This window comes from Gymnogyps californianus, unplaced genomic scaffold (assembly GCF_018139145.2).
Source record: "Gymnogyps californianus isolate 813 unplaced genomic scaffold, ASM1813914v2 HiC_scaffold_32, whole genome shotgun sequence".
NCBI lineage: Eukaryota > Metazoa > Chordata > Aves > Accipitriformes > Cathartidae > Gymnogyps > Gymnogyps californianus.
Window position 1 is genome coordinate 739,762 of NW_026114202.1, and position 19,421 is coordinate 759,182.

General features: G+C 42.0%; 1 protein-coding gene across 1 annotated transcript in view; it reads right to left on the reverse strand.

The window, feature by feature from the left end:
• The window catches only part of DIP2B (disco interacting protein 2 homolog B), a 69,879-nt gene that overhangs the window by 5,558 nt on the left and 44,900 nt on the right, over positions 1–19,421 (reverse strand). The window contains exons 9-35 of the mRNA XM_050914079.1: positions 19,105–19,196; positions 18,492–18,602; positions 16,893–17,016; positions 16,256–16,365; positions 15,409–15,511; positions 14,316–14,380; positions 13,947–14,040; positions 13,268–13,387; positions 12,361–12,475; positions 11,590–11,729; positions 11,234–11,370; positions 10,835–10,915; positions 10,224–10,351; positions 9,327–9,441; positions 8,141–8,342; positions 7,616–7,725; positions 7,398–7,478; positions 6,714–6,837; positions 5,559–5,680; positions 4,834–4,945; positions 4,253–4,362; positions 3,469–3,599; positions 2,715–2,883; positions 1,520–1,690; positions 923–984; positions 736–793; positions 50–124 (exon numbers count right to left, since the gene is read on the reverse strand). Of these exons, the coding sequence (XP_050770036.1) occupies positions 50–124; positions 736–793; positions 923–984; positions 1,520–1,690; positions 2,715–2,883; positions 3,469–3,599; positions 4,253–4,362; positions 4,834–4,945; positions 5,559–5,680; positions 6,714–6,837; positions 7,398–7,478; positions 7,616–7,725; positions 8,141–8,342; positions 9,327–9,441; positions 10,224–10,351; positions 10,835–10,915; positions 11,234–11,370; positions 11,590–11,729; positions 12,361–12,475; positions 13,268–13,387; positions 13,947–14,040; positions 14,316–14,380; positions 15,409–15,511; positions 16,256–16,365; positions 16,893–17,016; positions 18,492–18,602; positions 19,105–19,196 (3,062 nt within the window). The remainder of the gene's footprint in view (positions 1–49; positions 125–735; positions 794–922; positions 985–1,519; positions 1,691–2,714; positions 2,884–3,468; positions 3,600–4,252; positions 4,363–4,833; positions 4,946–5,558; positions 5,681–6,713; positions 6,838–7,397; positions 7,479–7,615; positions 7,726–8,140; positions 8,343–9,326; positions 9,442–10,223; positions 10,352–10,834; positions 10,916–11,233; positions 11,371–11,589; positions 11,730–12,360; positions 12,476–13,267; positions 13,388–13,946; positions 14,041–14,315; positions 14,381–15,408; positions 15,512–16,255; positions 16,366–16,892; positions 17,017–18,491; positions 18,603–19,104; positions 19,197–19,421) is intronic.

The following is a 19,421-nucleotide window of genomic DNA, read 5'->3' on the forward strand; positions in this document are numbered from 1 at the left end:
AGAAGCAGACAACAGGAGAAGCTACCCAAATAGCGAAATCTGCGCTTACCTCCCCAAGATGAGAATCTCCAAGAGGCCCTTTGGTCTCAGGATTAACAATGACTACTTTGACTCCAGGTAAAATCTAAAGATCACAAGAAGGAATATGTAATCTGTATATGAATTATCTTCACGCACAACTAAAATACAAAGGCTGTTCATCTACCTCCGGAAAGGCATGATTTCACCCGTAGAAATTACAAACAGGTATAAAACATGCTAGGACATGTACACTGAAGTATGCTAACGGTATGAATGTATTTCGTGACTCGAGCCACGTAGGTAAGGCATTCTAGGCCTGTAAACGTTGCTAGACCTTGATTTTGAAGAATTCAATGTTAAAAACTGCTGGGAAACGTCTTTTTGTTAATCCCTTTAAAGAAGGGAGTAAGAGCTACAGTAAATGCATGCTGATTTCAAGGATATGACAGCAGACACTTTTGATATGGTTCATTTACTGTAAACAGAACCAATTCTCCCAATTGTTTCAGCAAAGCATGCTCCTAAATCAACAGATACTTTATTATAAATCAAACTAACTTCCAGAAGAACAGTGTAACCAGCTATCACCTCTTCTCATGCCATGCCACAAGACTACATTTCCTAGCTACACACCTACACCATAAGGGGCATAAAAAGAAACGCGTGGTCATCAGGTGCTGTGTGCCATGCCTCTAGGTAGTAACATGAGATTACCTTCCCAGACTCTGAAAGTAGCAGGCTTTGTGGAGCTCCCCTTTCCACTAGACGTACTCTGAAGGTAAAGAAAACATTGTCAGGGAAAAAAAAAAAGAGCTGAAAGCTACTGAGAGGTGTGATAGCTCAGTACCATTACAACATTTTATATAGAGTTATTAAATAAGTTTAAGTAAACTTACTGTACCTGTCATGTCTCAAGGATTTCAGATCTACATACACCGTGGTGGGATCAGGCCCAGATGTTCCCTGAAGAGTTAACATATTTTAAAAAAATTAATATATCTATGGAAGTCAGAGTAACTTCTGCCTGAGCTCATAAAACGTCTCCAGGGGTTTCTTACTGGCAGCACAATTCCTATTCACATTTCCCCATCTTTGCAGTTGCACTAAGGGAAACACTTCGGTAAACAGGCTATTTTCTCTCTAAGCCGAGTGTAACACCAGTGTGGGATGCATCTTTGGGGAGGGGGGAGCTGCTATGGAGACAGCCCAAGCACTCTCAACTGTCAGCCCTGGGGCAACTAGTCATTGTTTACATGGAAATAAACAGTTCTCTAATGTCATGTTTCAGTTGTTTTGAAAATCTGTGATATAATCTGGCAGTTGAAAACAAGAGATGCTGCTTAAATCTTGTGCCAGCTGTTCTCTCCAAAGCAGATGCTGGGCTACGCGAACAATGCAGAAGCGTGTGCAGATTAGGAAGTTTGCCGATTCAGAATACACCTGAATCTGGAAATCTGATACCAGTGACAACACATGCACTAGAAAGCACTCCCGTTACCTGTAAACAGATAGCAACGTTGACTCTTGATCCGAAGGTGGTGCTTACAGCACGAGAGGACAGGCCAATGTCTTTGAAGAGTTTGGAGAAGGAATGAGTGAGAGAAACTCGCGGCCGTTCCTCTGCAACTACCACACAAGTCCGGACACAGGACAGATTAATTCCTCGTGCCTGGAAAAAACACAAATGAGTGCAAAGGACTGTATGTGTTCATTACAAGATGTGTCCCCTCACAAGAAGTGACGTTTGTTTTTTATCCCTGGAAATTACTCGGGAAATGCAGGACAAACCCTGTTCTTGTGTTCAAGTTATTTCCTCTTTTCAGCTTCTATTTGTAATTATAAAATGTGTCTGACCAGAGCCTAGAAGTACTGCTAGAACAAAATATGCATTAACAGTGCTTCTTCCTCTGCTACAGAACGTAGCATCACGTGCTTCTGCGGTGCTTTTCAGCTAAGATTACATCTGTTATTCACTATTTATATAGATGGAAACCAAATCAAGTGAGAGTAAAGTCATTTACTGGGATTACACTGAGTCTTCAACAAAAGTGGGACCAGAATCCGTTATTATTTCTAGACATGACCATAAATGCACTGAACAGCACTGGCCAGTTGTTCGAATCTGTGCATTATGCTGTTTAACTGGTGACACACCCCAAAGCAGACACCTTCAGAACTCTATGCCACCAACAGAACAAGACTGATCCTTAATCTCATAGATGGAGTACACTATTTCAGGAAACCTCATGCAAAAAGCCACCTGAAGCGTTTTGTGTAGCTATTTTTTTTCCCCTTCCTCTCATCTCCAAGGAGAAAACACCTCTATTTAGCAAATTGCCTAACGTGTGCTTCACATCATGTCCTGGTCTGAGCCTTCACTGCAGACTGTTATATAAGCAATTCTTCTGCATAGCATTCTGCTGCTGGCATCCTCTCTTTAGGGTTTGCCCAGCAGTCTCTGACACGCACTGGCAACGTGCTACCTACACTGCAATACATACACCCTACTCAATTTCAATCCTTTTAATTTCCTGGGGCTGCAAACATTTTTTGTTGCTTTTGCTTTTTGAGCAAGCTGTGGACTGGAGACTTGTGCAATAGGAAAACTGTTGTATTTAACAATCGTATCGCTTTGCTTTACTACCACAGTTTCCTTAATTTATGTAACATAACATTCAGGAAACATTTCTTACCTTTAACATTTCAACTTGGTTTCCAAGTCCCTTTGTGCACAGTTCCATGACTGAATAGGAACAGAAAGTGTCCCTTATTTTATACTGGCTGACAGTAGATAACCAGAGAAAAAGATTGGATTCCAGCTCCATAGGAGGAATTAAAATTGACTGGTGTCCAGAATACACACTGTGAAGAACATTAAGGAAGAAAACATTTTTGCATAGCATGTAGCTATCTTTAAATTAATATTTACTGTATTTTCATGTTACATTCCTGCTAGACCAAAAGCAGGTTGTGGGATTCTGCATCTGAGGCAAACTGATAATAGCTCCAATGCCCACCTTCTGTGGCAACATCGTTTTAAAAATACAACTTACTGTACAAGAATAACAATTTATACACACACAAATGTGCGCACACACTGTCAGAGTGAAGGAAGAGAACTGGCTCAACCACACAGTTTACAGAACAAAAACTCCCTTACTGCAACATATAATCAAGGAAGAAAGGCAAGAGAAACATTCTGGAGCCAGTAATATTTGGCAGCACAAATACGCATAATCAAGATAGGATAACATCTTGGTAATCTGCAGGAAAGGGAACATATTATTGTCAGTTCAAAGACAAATTCTCCCCTTACTGTAAATTACTCATTTTGGTTATGTCAACATAATCTGTCTGTAATTACACCAGATAAAGACGTGGACTGCCATTTCCCATTTATAACCAGCCAAGAGTTAATCTCTTCCTTTTTCCCCTCAAAAGTCATACCTGCAAAGGCACCAGAGCACAAAACCTAGTCCACAATAGGGGTCAAGACAAATTGCAATCTGCCGAGAGGAGTAGAGCTCACATTGAAGCTTGATTGCCCTGCAAAGGCCACTCACTGCTGCGTGGGACATCTGCAACACAAGAGACAGAGAAACTGTGCTGAAGTTCACGGACATCAAAATAGGACTTCATCAAGACAGGTAGGTAAGAATAAAGACAGGTTTGCCTTCATAACACCTCTCCATAAACTATGTTTCTTCTTCCTTTATCTTCCACAGCAGAGGCAGAGCATTGCAGAACCCTCTGAGCCATAATAAACCAGAAATAGTGATACCAATAGCTATTGCTTAAAAGCTGTAGGCATCTCAGACTCCAGACACAGCTGATCATTCATGACAGCCTAAGGCTTGCTTTTTTAGTTTCTTATCCTCTTCTCTGTCAACTGCATTCCTGTTCTGCTCTTGGTGGGGGGAAAGCAGAAGCTCACAGCTACGCTACTCGCATCGCTCACTGCTCTCCTAACAGGCAGCTCTCCAGTGGGAGGCAGCAGCAGAATTCCTGATGCCCGCTGTAGAGACCTGCCTTCCTACATTGCAGAACTAATTCTCCAGCACGAAGTTACACTGCATTGTCTGCAGTGAATCCATAGCTTGGAAGAAAAGCATGGTCTTTATTTAAGCTACAAGAGCCAGCTTTGGTGGAGGTCGAGGGGAGAGGTGGTTCAGGATATCAGCCAAAGACAAGACACCAAAAAACCCAACCTTCTAAAAGCATTTTACTGTACCTTTACTCCTGTAAGCATGCCTGTTGTGGAAACACTAAAATCCAGATATGCTAACATTTCAGGCGTAGGTGGCTTATAGATCTGAGACAGCCGCTTCCTGGGCAAGTCATCTGTGCAAGAAAGGAACAAACATGGTTAATTTTTGATTACTGAACTGGTATTTGAAAGGAGAACACAACTTTCAAAAAGCCTGAGATGGCCCATAAAGCTTTCTATTAATTCTCTTTCCAAAAGAGACAGACTACAATATGACAAGACTCTTGCCAAAGTTCCCATGTAGAAAATTATTTATTCTCAGGAAAAGGGAGAAAAGACAAACTCGTTCTTGTCTTAAGGAAATTAACAGTTGTCTGCACATGGCTTTTCAGTAAAATTATTTTCCACACATAGGTCAACAAATGCAGAAGAGATGTCAGTAAACAAGGTCAGACCTAGCTTATATCTTGGATAGTTTTTCTAAATATTCAAACAAATTCTTAAGAGCCATCCAGTTAGCATCTGAAATGCGGGACAGTCCCTTTGGAAGTCAATGGTAACCCTTACACAGAACTTCAGAAAATCTTTTAGCCCACGGACCGCACCTGTGTCAATGATGGTTGGCCAGGTTTTCACATCTACAGCAGCAGCTGCCTCTCTGGATTTCAGTAGTCTCATTAAGGTCTGGGTTGTGAGAATACAGGCAGCTTTGCTGACCTAAAAAGATAAACACTTACTAAAAAAAAGAAAGACAAAAGCATGTCCCAGTGGCACTGTCATTGCAAGATCTGATGTTCAGGCAGTGTAGTTTACAATCTGTAGCCAGCTTCCCCCAGCAAACCTGCATTAATTTCTTTGGCTTTTGCAACACACTGCTCTCTACTCTTCCTTCACTAGAACCCCAAACACAGACTAAAATGCAAATAACCGTGTCAGGACCGTTACAGCAGGTGAGAACATTACACAGTCTACGTCTAGCTTTCTCCCCCATGGTTCTTTCCTGGTTACTGGGCTTGGAAAGTAACTAATAACAGGATTTGCACTTGCCCAGCAATAAGGAGCGTCAATGTGAAATTTTAGGTGGTAACATCACGTTAGTATCTCTCAGAAGCCATCTGTTTTATAGCAATTTGTCTTGCCACATAAGGAGAGGTGGTTCTCTCTTCCATTTAATGAACGAAAACACTGTCCTTCACTTATAAGATGTGCTTCAATCACTGCTGTCACGTAAACAGCATGGGAGCTTGGACAGCTGTGTTAACCACTCGAGTCTGAGAGGCCGAAGCAACAGTGCTCCAGCCATGCTCTCAGCGACAGCCCCATTACTCACTTCCACGATCATTCGCACAGTGGGCAGCGTAGCAGTGAGGCTCTGAGCATGAGGTGGTCTCACGGTCACGGGGATGCAGCCAGCATACAAACAGCCATAGAACGCGGTGATTAGCTCAATGCCTGCAAGGACACGATAGGCTGTAGTGTAGGACACTGGTGGATGGACACCCTGGTGACACCAGCCTTTCCCCGAGTACTTTTTCTCCAAGCACCGGTTACGATTTCCATTAGAAGAAGGCACACATACTAGTCACTTCCACAGCACAGATGTGCAACATAAGCAGTCCAAACACTGCGGGAGCACAACAAGGAAGCTAAGAAAGCTTGGGATAGGGGACTGGGAAAGTAGAGAAGACTGACCACATAGAAAACCATATCCATCTTACAGGAAAAGAACGTCTCAAGTGTCAAATGGCTCAAAAGTCAGTCAGGACAAAAAGAATTGTCTGGCAGGGCAAGAAGTACACACACCAGAGAGCACCTCTCACTAGCAGTGAGCATCTCACACACGCCAAGTGATAAAGCTGTGCGCCACAGCAGGCAAGACTGCACTTCGCACTGTTCCCAGCCTACTGCTGTAGAAAGGCACCCAAGAGTCTCAGAAGAAGTGTCCATTTTCTGCACAGCTCAAGGCGATGGCACCAGTCTCTACCAGAAGCCACCCTGCCATTTCTCATAGCAAACTACATGCTTTCCCTGGATGAAAAGCTGCCAACTGGCAACGTGACTTCAGACAAACAAGATCTGAGTAGACCAGGAGCTGAGGAGTCTCTGGTAGGGTGACTAGCACAATTCTCCAGCACATGCAGTGCAGTCACAAGTTTCTAACAACCTTGTAGTGAACATAGCATACCAGAGGATCTTTGATAACCACAGAAGTCTTTGATGACACAGCAAGATCTAGCCAGGAGTGAGAAGGTACAAACTGGCTTTTCCAAAACTCTAGAGAAACAAAGTTTGAGTCCTGATACTGCAACTGCAAGACATTAGGACAGCCCTCTCTGGAGTCAAAACTAGATCAGTGAGTTAAGCAGTCCCTAAGGTACCGCTGTTTCAATGATGTCTCCTATATTTCCAGATCTCAGTGAGATTTCAAAGAAAGACCATGCTGCATTTCCACAGTAGGATGCAGTCGTCATTAAAACTTGCTTACCAGGAGGATAAAGAAGCACCACATTGTCTCCTGCATTGAGATGTCCTTTGTCACACAGAACTGATGCAATTCTCTCAGCTTTTTTGTGCAACTGAAGGCAGGTGGCTGTGCACACAGTGGTTCCCTTGAAAGGAGACAAAAATGCTCTAAACAGGGCCTGGCACAACACATGTGTCAGTAAAATGGCCGCTGGAAAAAAACAAAAAAACAAAAAAACAACCAAACTTGCTTGCTAGCGTCAGTCTATAGCTACTAGTTATCTATACCTATAGGCTGCTGGTATTCAATGAGCCATTTATCCACTACAATATCAAAAAGATAGAGATGGAGTTAGATCTGCTCTAGAAAATTCTACCTTCCAGGGAGTCAGTTCAGGTCTTCTTGCACCAGAACCTTGCCAGAATATACTCAACAGGGATACACCATTAAATGATACAGGAACCAGTGGGACCTACAAACACGCTCAGTTTTAAAATGAAGCATTGAACCATGACAGTCATTTAGGTGAAGTGACCTATAGGTTCAAAGGTTCAAATTTTAAGTTACAAATCTATGGGCAAAATCCGATACAGAGACTAAATAGAGGACACTGGAGCGGGCAAAAGATTTTAAACACAGTCTCAAACTTGCGCTGAATAATATGCTGTGGACCTTAAAAAACGAACAACTCAGCACTGACTGTACCTTGGCATTTAATAAAAGGAAGAGTGGGTGGTCAGGAGTTGCTTGAGCTCTCCACTGTAATACCTCTGTCAGGAACTGGTGCTGAAACAAAGAGGCAGTAATTAAATACTAGTGCTTCTACTTCAGAGGCAGTACTTAAGTGCTTCACATTGCTGCTTTGCATTCAGCTGTAAGGTAAATTCTTTCCCATTCTCTAGCTGTAACAAATACTGATTTACCTTTTTAACTAAATCATTGTCTTCTATTTGACCAAGATCTCTTCCAGAGGCTTGAGCAATGCGCTTCCCAGCAACCAGGTTCCCCACCATCACAGAGGCAGGGCCAACGCCTGTTGATAAAGAACAGCCACATGAAATGTGGACTTCTAATGCAAATGGGAAGGATCTGGCCTAGAACTGCAATCTGCAGGAGAGCAAAGGTACAAAGATTCTCTGTAGGATCCCACTGCTCTGGGGCATGGATGCAAGAAGAGAGGTAATGAAACCGCACTGATAGAGTTCAGAAGGCATCGCTAGTCTCCTATTCATCAATAGAGAGAATCCCAATAAGTTCAAAGGTAGGAGTAAAAACTCCTGACTGACACATGCAAAGAGAGGCCTCAAACACGCCCCAGCCACAGGCCACAAGAGAAGCTCTGGTCCCCAGCAAGTAGAACGCTCAGTGTTCGAGGCATCACACAGCTTCCTAGGTCTGAGGTAGTGAACTTCAGTTTACTAACATTAAACAAAAGGGGTTCGTGTTACCTGGTTGTTTCTGCCTGGGTTTTGGCAAGTTCGTCACACACGTGTGCGGGCACATGAGGATGTTGCATGGATGCAGAGAGCCCTCCAGAAAGTGCTGTTTAGTTTGAGAGATATGGATCCCTCCCAACGGAGTTTTTGGCAATGTATTGGCTGGCACAAGAGCAAGGCAATATACACCCACTTGGTGAATGCTGTCAATTGCCTAGGGAAAGGAAAGATGGTCACTTGAATTGTTGGTACTACTGGAGACAGTCCACTGTTTCTGGCTGCACTGACATACTGAAAGACAAATCCCTGCATTTATAAGGTACTGAGGGAGCAAGTCAGTCACTATCATTCCATTTCACCTCTGTAACATCAGCAAGCCCTATGGTAAGAGTTAAGTGCTTGTTAGCATCCCTGCTTTTATAGTCCATTTCACATACAAGAAATCCATTTTTAAATCTTTCATCACCAAAATCCCAAAATATACACAGTTGCTTGATGAATCATATGATTTTGATCTTAGGATTTTATCCATCTGTCTCCTCTGAACCATCACATGCTGTTCCTTTTCATCCGCCTCAGCATTCAGGCATCTAATACATTATTCAGACCACCAGGTACTTCCCTGATTTTTCTCCCCAGTTTGCATACTTCACAACCTGAAACATCATTCCCCAGAATGACATACATGCAATGCAGGCAGCTCTCAAAGTCAGTATTTGCTACTCATTCTACTTTCTTAGGACTACACTCATTCAGCTGTTTTAACCTTTCTCTGCTGACTGTCTCCCTGCTGAAAATGTATCTCCAAAGATAAGTGCGGCTTTAAAGCATAACTTTGAGCATCAGCATGGTCCAAGACTAAAAGCAGAACTCCTAAGCTTGAGCACTGGATCTGCTTTGCAGTGCTGAGAAGCAACTGTGTTTCTCTACACAGTCATCTTGCTAGCATCATGCTGACCGCTTTGTCAGAGCCTACACTATTCTGTGTTGCAGCCGCTTTCCCAGGACCTTCAGGACATAACAGAACAGCTTGTACACAGCAGATGTACCCAGCTTGTGACCCTGTAAAAACACCTTGTGCCAAGAGAGATCATGAGCCTGTGCTCTTTCCATCTGGGGCATGCTGATGGCCTCGGATCTGCCCACACACTGAAAAACTGCACAAACTCACCTCGTCCACCTATGTAAGTGGGCTTACCTGCAGCACGCGACTCATCCACTGAAAACTGTCCTCTTCAGATGCATCTGGCCTCTGCTCTGCAACCACCACAATCCTCTCATCATAGAAGACAGATACTGAGAACACAGCAATCCTAAGGAAAAGGGGAGAGCCATATTGGCACAAATTCCAGTTTTACTCCTTGGGAACAGGAAACCAAGGAAACAGACTAAAGACAAAACTTGTAAAAAAGAAAAACCCCATGGGGCAAAGACAAAGAAAAAACATTAGACAATTCAAATTGAGTCAAAAAGGAAAGACTTTGTGAAGTAAGGGATTAATTCCACCTTCTGATGAAATTTCTACATAGCATAGCCCCCCGTCCTCTCAACCTGCTATCACATTTCTGTTCCAACCTGTGGCAAATCACCAATGCAATAAAAGCTTTAAAAGTATCTACATGACATAGGGGGCTTAAAATCTCCTGTTAAGTCTTAGAGATGTGAGCTCCAACCCTGCCTGCGGATCTAGAAAATTACATCCACACCTGCTAAATAAAATTAAGTATCTTTGGACATTAATGAAACTCTTCCTTGCTGCAGAGCATCAGCCAGCAGCTAACTACTACAGAGACTTAAAAGTAAATTCTGTAGAGACAGAGAATTAAATGCTCCATGTGGCTGACTTATCTTGTTACTTGATTCCTTCCCCTAAAGTACACAGACTTGATGAAAAGCCAGACAGGATAGTCGGTAACATAGACCTGTGTTGGGCAGGATCAGGCCACTTACCACCTAAACCAAAACCATATATACTTTAACTGAGCTACTCAAACAAACCAGTTACTGAAGAGAAATTGAAGATCACACTAAAGATCCTGTTTCACGATATTACATGCAGAAGCTTATGGGGAGGGGCAAGGTTTATTTTGCTAACCTTCCTCTGTAAACTGTTTTTATTGACTCTACTGCCAATCCAGTTGCTACAATGTCATCGGCATTATGTCTACGTCCGCTAACTGTCAGCAATCCATCCATTTTGCCAACCACAAACACCAAACTGCCCTGAAAGATAAAAAGGTATCTGTGAGTAACTTACATAAAGTGGATATTCAAATGTCTTTGATGACTTGCATATTTCATAACTATGGCTAGATCAATGGAATTTGCATAAAACACGTTTTCTTTCTCTTTAAATTACATCATTTATGACTAAACCAGGAGAAGCATTCTAGCCACTCAGTGAGACAAGACACTCCAGCATGCATAGCAGATCTGCCATACAAAAAGCTTCTTACACTCGGTTTTAGAAGAATTAGCCATCTAAAAATGTAATAAGCCACACAGTAAGGCACTGTAATGACAACATGCTGGAAAAGCAAGGGTTCCTACTGGTTCAGGCAAACCCATTAACTCTCGACTATCTTATCGACAGCAAGCTATCCTTACACATACTTCTGTACCCAGATGCTTTTCTTTTAAACATTGAAGGCTACTAGCACAAACAGAAGAATACAGCAATGCAAGCTCAAAAACTGTATTACGTACAGGTCCAACAAATCCCAGCAAGCCGGAACGGACAAACGGCACATCACCCACTGGAGAGCCAGCCGAGTTCACAGGGATAACCTGCAACAGAAGGGAGGACATTGGAGGCAAAGTGGATTTGCCTGAGGATAGAGAAACATACCCCACATCAAGAATTGCACTATATGTGAGTGAAGTGATGAGGAGAAGGTGAGGGAATCTTTGGTACAGTCATCATTTTAGCACTGTGGGAGACCTTTATGAAAGGGGAATGCTGAATATATCTAACTGTAAGGAGTTTTTCAGGGTATCTTTTTAAAAAAGAACATTAACACTTAAGTTACAAACCCAAGAGATTATACAAGGCTATCAGTTCTACACAGGAAACAGGGAAAGAAAGATGCATTCTACTATACATACCTCAAAGGTATTCTTTGTCACCCCTGCCAGCCCATAATACATCATTCCTCCTGCTCTGGAGCTAACACAGATTTCACCAATCTCATCTGTTTTACAGAGCTGAGGCGGTCCATCAGGTTTCACTATACACATCATTCCTAGGACAAATTATGTATCGTTAAAATAGTCCCCAAGATTTGCCTTGTATAAGAACTGACACATTTAACCGTGACAGATATGACAACACGGTATGGGGACTGCCTAACCTCCCCCAATGCTGAGGCTGAATATGGGAGAGAACATTGAGCGGTTCCTTTTCTAAAACATTCCAGACCATTCGCAAAAAGGTCTTACAGGAGACTGCTGCACATTTTTACCTCCTGGCATCACATGGCCAACATCCTGGACAGTGAGAGCAGAGTTTTTATCTTCAGTGTTGACACGAATCACACCAAAACTCAGCCCGTTCATGGACAGGATGGCTCTTCCAGGCAAAGGTGCCCCAGGGACCCCAGGCCTTTGAAGGACAAAAAAAATCAATACACTAAATCAGGCGCACAGGCTATTATTAGACTAGGATTAAGATATCGCAGCAACAGAAATATGCATATTTCAGTGTCTCTTCTTTGCATAAAAAATTTAAAACTGTGAGATGGCAGTAGAGATTGCCTCCCAGAAGAGCCACATTGATCAGTAAGAAACGGTATTCTTGGGCAAGTGCAACTCTTCTAGCTCTTCAGCTTACCCCATGTTAAACACCAGCTCCCAGGGCAGATGCCTACAGGGCTATTTGTTACAGAAGGCAGCAATGGACAGAAACAGACTATGAAAATGACTGTCCAAAGTGATATCACATTTAATCTCAGATTCAAGAATATCACACTAGCTGTGTAAATCAAGAGTAGGAAAAAGCAGTGCACAGTTCTTACAGGCACTGTTGAGCTGTCACACATCTTAGAGGAAAAAAAGCACTCCTACCTTAGGAGAAATGTTTAACAACTTAGCTACTTGAATACCTGAGCGCACACAGTAAATGTCACTGGAGCTTATTACATGCTTAAGTCAACTATGACCAACCGATGTGTGAACAAACCTCAGCCTGGATCACTTAATCTAGCAAATAGACTGCAATGCTGTACGCCCATTACCTCCGTATTGCAATAGTCATCGCTTCTGGAGATGTGGCACATGGACAAATTGCCTCTGGTTTAAGCCCATGGCTCTGAAACAAGCTCAGGAAGGCATCACATGAGGAAACAGACCCTGGAAAGAGAGCAAATATGCCACTATGACTTTACATAATTTGATTTAAAAAATTGGCTGTAAAATAACCTAGAAATAAGTGCAGTGTATTTGCAGAGTACACATACTGTAGCACTTCTAAAAAAATCTTCCAAGATACCAGCCACAAAGAAGCTTTAGTGCCTACTGAATGTGACTTGGGAACAGGCGTATTCTCTTGAACAAGTCTGCTTTTCTCCCCCAATTCGCTTCAGAGTTGTTACATGCTCATGGTACAACAGGCTTAAAATACTTTCCAAACCTCCAACAACTAGTGCGCATATGTAGGGTCTGTTTCCGTGCAGCATGCATAATCAAAACAGGTCTAATGGTATTCCAAGTATCCCTTCCAGTTGGTGCCATCTAGACAAACATTCTTTAAGCCTTTTTGCTAACAGCATTCCTTGCAGATTTTTCTGGGGATTTTTTTCCCCTTCTAAGTTCTTCTTAAAACCCTTTACCTTATCCCCTGTGAGCAACTTAAAACCAATCTCACTGTGTCTACCAGAATTCTGTTTTACACACAAGAGCTCCCCATTCAACCCTCCTGTTTCTTACTTTGCAGTATCTTTCACAACTCATACTCAAAGGATGAAAGCACAGAAAACCCCTTGCCCTGGTGCTCAAGTATCACAACCCAGAGCTCTGTGTTACTAGACAGCTGCCCTAACTGAAATCTTCTCGGAAGTATCTACAAAAGGAGTTAAGCTTGAGCCTGTGAGACAACTAGCTAAGAAACCTCTCTCCTGAAAACAGCAGGATGTGCATACTCACAAGGATTTGCACCATCAGTCACAATCAGCATGCGTAGAGAACTCAAACTGACATCTCTTTGGTCTCGATGGGCCATCATGGCCCAGTGCAAGTCTCGACACTTGACTAAAGCAACTTTTGCTGCAAACCAACACAAAAAAACCATATAAGGACAAATAAAAGCTTTCCATGAGTCATTTTCATATGAATACACACTCCAACACTCCCAAATGAGAAAATTCTCGCTAAAGCAAGCAAGCCTTAATTAATTGAGCCTGCAGTAACAGCAAACCCCAACATACAATAGCATCTGCTGTGGCATACAGGCCATTTGCCCACCACCTGAGCCAGGGTAGGCCACTGCTGCAGCCCCTCCTCCACAGCGCATAAATCACTATCACCCTCTGAATGTCCTCGGTGAGGACTGGGGATCAATGGATCTTGCTGTGCTCAACCATTTTCTTGGTCTCATAAAAGGCACTAGCTTCAAGTACACAGGTCATGAGGTCCCCATCAAGTTTGCCGACATTAACATGGCACTAGGACTTTGTGCATATTTAGAAATAAATTAAGAGTTTTGGCCCTCGAGATTTGTCATGGAAGAGCAACAAGACAGGCTCTAAAGCATTTGAGATTTTAATGCCCCTCACTCATTTATCCTGAGAACTTCAAGCTAAATTTGTGGAACATACACAGTTACCTTTGTGGGCATGAACTCTCTGCACCCATGAGAGTGGACAGGTTTTCATCACAGAATAGGGCACACTGACAGTATGCAGTTTGTTCATTACATTCTGAAAAGCAGGAAAAAAGATTTTTAGAAAAGGGCTCACAAAACCTATTATGAAGCAGAAATAGGAGTCACCCTCTCTCCCCATCAACGCCTACCCCACCATGAATTCACATAAGTTTACTGAGGATGCTTCTACACTTCCCTCCAGAGAATTGCAGATCTAGCAGGGAGAGAAATGGTTGACTTAAGAGGTAATGGTCCTCAACCATGTCCTCAAATGCTGCAATTACAAAGAGTTATGAAATGCTTCAGAAAGTCTTTACAGGCTCAACTCACCGTTAGAATGCCATGCCACAACCCTGCATCCTTCTTAAAATCCAAAACATTCACTATTGTTTCACCTGGGAAAAGAAAGTTGTAGTTTTGAAGTGAAATGTGCCAGGACAGCTGTGACCATTATTTATGCTAGAATCTGCATACGCTTGAATCTGTCATTTGAATCTGTCAGATCTGTTCCAAGAGGTACACACGTAGCAAGTGCAGAGCCTTGTTTGTCTGATTATACGTTTTACTAGTCAGAGCTCCTTGTTATGCAAAATAACACAACTGAACATCAATTTAAGAGAAGGAACACATCCCAGAAAGGTGCAAGAAAATTACGTTCCAGCCTGTAATGTACATCAGTAGAACAGAAAGGGTCTTAACCTCATTATGCATGAGCAGTAGCAGGGAAAGAGAGTAGGGAACATCATTCAAGCACTGACTCCCAGAAGCAATGGAAATTAAAGTGATGGCTTCCAAAAGACAAACTCTGCATTTTAAAGTACTGTGACATACAGCTCTAAAAATAAAGTTTCAGTCATGGATATATAAATCAGCTTGATTTACAAGGTACAGCAGACTAAAACCATATCCTGTAGCAGAACTCTCTGTACTCCCACCAGCAATTTCCAATCTCCATTTCCGGGTTAGCCAAAAAGCCTCATGCAACTAGTACAGAACCAGTTTATGCAAGAGGTGCTTTGATATTTACACACACTACGAAGAACAAGAGTTTGGAAAGACATTTTAATGAGTGTTCAGTACAGCAAGAGGGAGACTCAAGCTCATTGGAAAGTGCTCGCCTTTTGATTCATCAGAACAGACTTGTTAACTTTCTAGACATGTTGCAAATCCCACTTTTTATTCCTCTTCACTATGGCAATAAAAATGATGTCATTTTGGATGGAAAAGATTACAGATAGTCTTCACTTTTGGGGGAGAATTAACCTGCAGTTTTTTCTTATACTTTTTCTTTTTTTTTTTCTTTTTAAGTAGATACTATTGTGTATTGGTTACTTATACACAGCTGCGAAAAATATAAGAGGCAGCCACCGAAAATGATGTCGCTGAACCTTCATTCCTTTGAGGTTTCTGTGACATCACCTACCTTCAGAATAGTTGCAGGCCTGAGACAAGGCTTGACAGTGAGACAGCATGGCAATCCGAGACACTGTAACACCCATAACACTTCCCTCTTTGCTTGTCTTGTACTATAGAAGAGAAAAAAAAGTCAGGGTGTGACTCTGAATCCCACATATGAAGGAAAGTAAATCACAGAATCCATATTAAATAAAGTTTTGTTTCTCTAAAGCTGCTGAGACATACTCAAAAAAGTACTTGCTTGTAGAAAGGTAATCAGCAAGGTTCACTACTGAGAAGATAGTTATTCAGGTAGCAAACATGTTCAGATAACTCCAGAGAGATGTGAAATAAAGATGGCAACTGAATGTGTTTGTGTTTATTTCACTATTACTCTTTCTCACAACATCTCTTCCTGGTCCCATAAGTAAACGGAAAAGCCAATTTGTAATTTTAGAATAGCCAAATTACTGTTACTACTTAAACCACTGCAATTCCTAGAAGTTGCCATACTGAGGTGTAAAACCAAAAATAAGCTCCGCTAGGAAGAACAGAAAATTCAAAATGCTTTTGGCTTAAGTAGTTTCAGAAATCTGTGTTATCAAGTACACTATCTCAGAGAGCTCAGTTGCCTCAATTACTAGCTTTCTGGAACAAGAACAGTGTTCTCCAATTCATTCTGAGCAGCGCTCAAGGCCACAAAGATATTCAAAACTAAAATAAGCTTCACAGCAGGTTGTACACAGTGAAAGACTTGTTTCAGGGCTAGAAACTGGGAAGTTTAAGGTAGTAAGGTCAAAGTATTATCTCTCTGGTGATTAGAACCTTAAATTCAGCTCACGGAAACTACTTTCTATTCCCCATTCACTACTTACCTCAATATATGCTGGCTCAGTTCCTGCAGCTGAGATGTTGGGCTGCCAGTCCTTAGGAGATTTGGAGAGATATTTTGAATCTGTCACAACCCACTTGAGTCTGGGCCAACCTAGAGCCAAAATTAAAGTGGAACATTAATATCAGTTTATTTATTGAGGGATTTATATTCTGCAAGAATACACTAAAACCCCATCATTTCTCCAAGTTCAGTTGCACAAGCAAAATACCAATCCAAGCCAAGCTACTAGCCAGAAGGTTCATCTTGTTTCTCATCAGGGAGTTCACTGGGCAACACGGTACTTCCTCTACTCAGGAAAGATCCCTGCAGTATTTCTAAATATAGCTTGTTGTATCATTAATAAAACTGCTTTTGAACCTGCCAAATGCCACTGAAGGGATCTGAGGACAACCCTGGCTTGTAAGGTGGATTCATTGTGACTTCCAGAACAAAGCGATTCTGTCAGACACGTGAATCAATCTACACGATATACATAAAACCTACAACAGTTAAGCGAAGCTATCAGAAAAGTTGCTCCCTTTGCCCCCCCCCAATGCATTCAGACTTCTGACAACTACTTTCAGACAGTCCAGCTATAGCAAAAGTACAATCAAAAGCAAGTATATAACCAATCTAACCTTTAAACTGCACAATTTCTCCATTTTGGGTTTTCGGAAGCCCTTTCAGACAAACTTCAGTGGTGAGGGCCAAAGCAATACCACAGCTTCCCAGCAGAAAGCCAATCTGCTGACCACCAGCATCCTGAGGGAAGAAGGGGTTAAAAAGTCATTCCTGTTTAAAGATGACATAAGTCAGCTTTCCCCTTACCAACATCCAAGGTTTGGTAATGCTCTGGTAACTGGATGGTAACCTTATGGATCACATGGGGAGGAAAAAGAAGAAACCACCCATGCCCACAAACACTCTTTCCTTTGGTTTCTCCTTCTCTGCCTACATCCAATGTCTGGCAACGGTTTGAAACTCAAATGACAACCACTGTCTGGCAGGGATGAATACAACCGCTTCTAAGCTTACATAATGACACATTTTGGAAGATGATATTTATCCAGCATAAAGGCCTGCTGGGTGAAAACGGAGACATACCTACAAGCCAATAAAAGTCCATAGGAAAATAAGCCATCACAAAAATGCAGAAGGGCTACTTAATCTTCTGCATACCAAGTCTGCTCTTTTCAATTCATTTTGTTCAAAAATGAAATGATTATGTAACGGGACAGATTGCAGAGAAATTTGGTGATTCTCAAAGGGAACTCTTTATACATAAAAGAAATATTACATTGGCAAGACTAAAATGCATTGGATGTGAAATCCACAGAAAACAAGTGCTCATGCCCAGCATCTAGGCATCGAGTATACACCATTTATTTTCATTACTGGAAGCCCAGATGCTTCAAAGAGGAATCATGAGGCAAAAAAAGCAAAACGTGTAATTACACTGAAATAACAAGGCCTCTCTTTCCCCAGGAACTAATTTCTGTTGCACAATGATAAAAACACTGAAATGAGGTAGCTCACTAAGAAATCTGATTGTGCAAATACTGGGAGAAGTTTTAATTTTGTATTTGGTTGCTATAGCAGTTGTCACGTTGCAGACAAATGAAAGCAAAGCTCTGTGAATCCCATAGTATTACCAGACTAGCTTACCATTTCATTACCACCTCTCTTGCCATATGTTTGCCATTGTCCTGTTTCTTTTGTTTCCTCTCACGGAATTCTATAGTTTTAGACAGTTCTTGACATGGCAATAATATGGCAATATTGCAAAAATTCTGGTAAGGGTAAAGAAAACACTTCGTTGAGCAAAGATTTACAAAAAGTTCCTCAAAGTCTTCAGATATACTTAGCACCTTCAGTCTCCAGCAAAGTCAAAAGACTGGCAGATGCTAAGCATGGCTGGAAATGAGACCTCCTTCGCATCAGTCGGAGGGTAGATTCACAGTATTATCTGTACCGTATAAGTTATTTGCACTAACAGAATGAAGACTACAGCATTTAGGTGAATTGACCATTTCCAGCTACTCAGCTCAGCTCTCTGGTCAATATGTTTTTCCATTTTTAAACGGCTATTCCAGGTTCACAAAGGTCTTGCACATTGTGTTGATACAGAGCTGCTAAGGCAGCAGCTGGATGCTGTGAAATACTTTCAGAGGCTGATGGTCTGACTTGGTTTTCATCCCACATCAGCCTATCACTCCTCTAAGTTCCATCAACGTTACCTTTCTGGTAAGAGGTACCTCTATAGGCACTGGTATGACTTCTGCTAGGAGACAGCCGTAAAACGCCACCATAAACATGACTGGGTCATTGTTGGGATAAACAAGGGCTACCTACAATTCACAAAAATGTTTTGTTAGTTGAAATACAAGGAAAAATTGCAAAGTTCAGATCTATAGTGACTAACAGTCAGAAAGCTTTGCATTATTTCACGTTCTACCACAGCATTTTTCACAGCCCATCTTTAAGCGTTTTCTTCCACAGAATATCTGGTATGTGCATGAGTTCCTCACGCAGTAATGTCAGCATTCCCTGTGTGCCCGTACACATGAAGATGCACACACAGCCAAAACACAGAGATCTAAAACTCTGTATTTCTCTCAGAGGTGCACTGCTCTTCCTTAGATGCACTTCAAAGTCCAGAGCCAAGAAGTTGCTTACAGAGCAGCCAGCAGGACTGAAAAATTACAAAAAGTTTCTTTCCCAAATAGCCTGTCCCTGGGATAAGAGTCTCGCTATTAAAAGAACAAGATTATAGTGTCTGTGGCAAGTTACAGCCCCCCAAACCCCTCTTTTTATTTCAGAGGGAGAACCAGACAGTCCCAAACTCATTACCCTATCTCCAGGTTTTAACACGGGTTCATTTTTGGTCCCCAGTTTATTAAGCAGTGTGTAGGCCAGCTTGAGACTTCTGCTCCACAATTTGCCTAGAACACAAAGAAGAGAGACTTGCACAACTCTAAATCAACCCAGCATACAAGAGAATATTTCAATTCTGACTGCTTTTACTGTCTACAGTCACGTCCTCTGTTTCAGTTACACTGCTTTGTCTACAAAACTCTCGAAAACCAGGAAGGTATTTGCAACCACACTAAGAACACAGGGTTGTCGGTCTATCCACTACTGCTCTTTCAGAGCAGTTTAGCAACGGA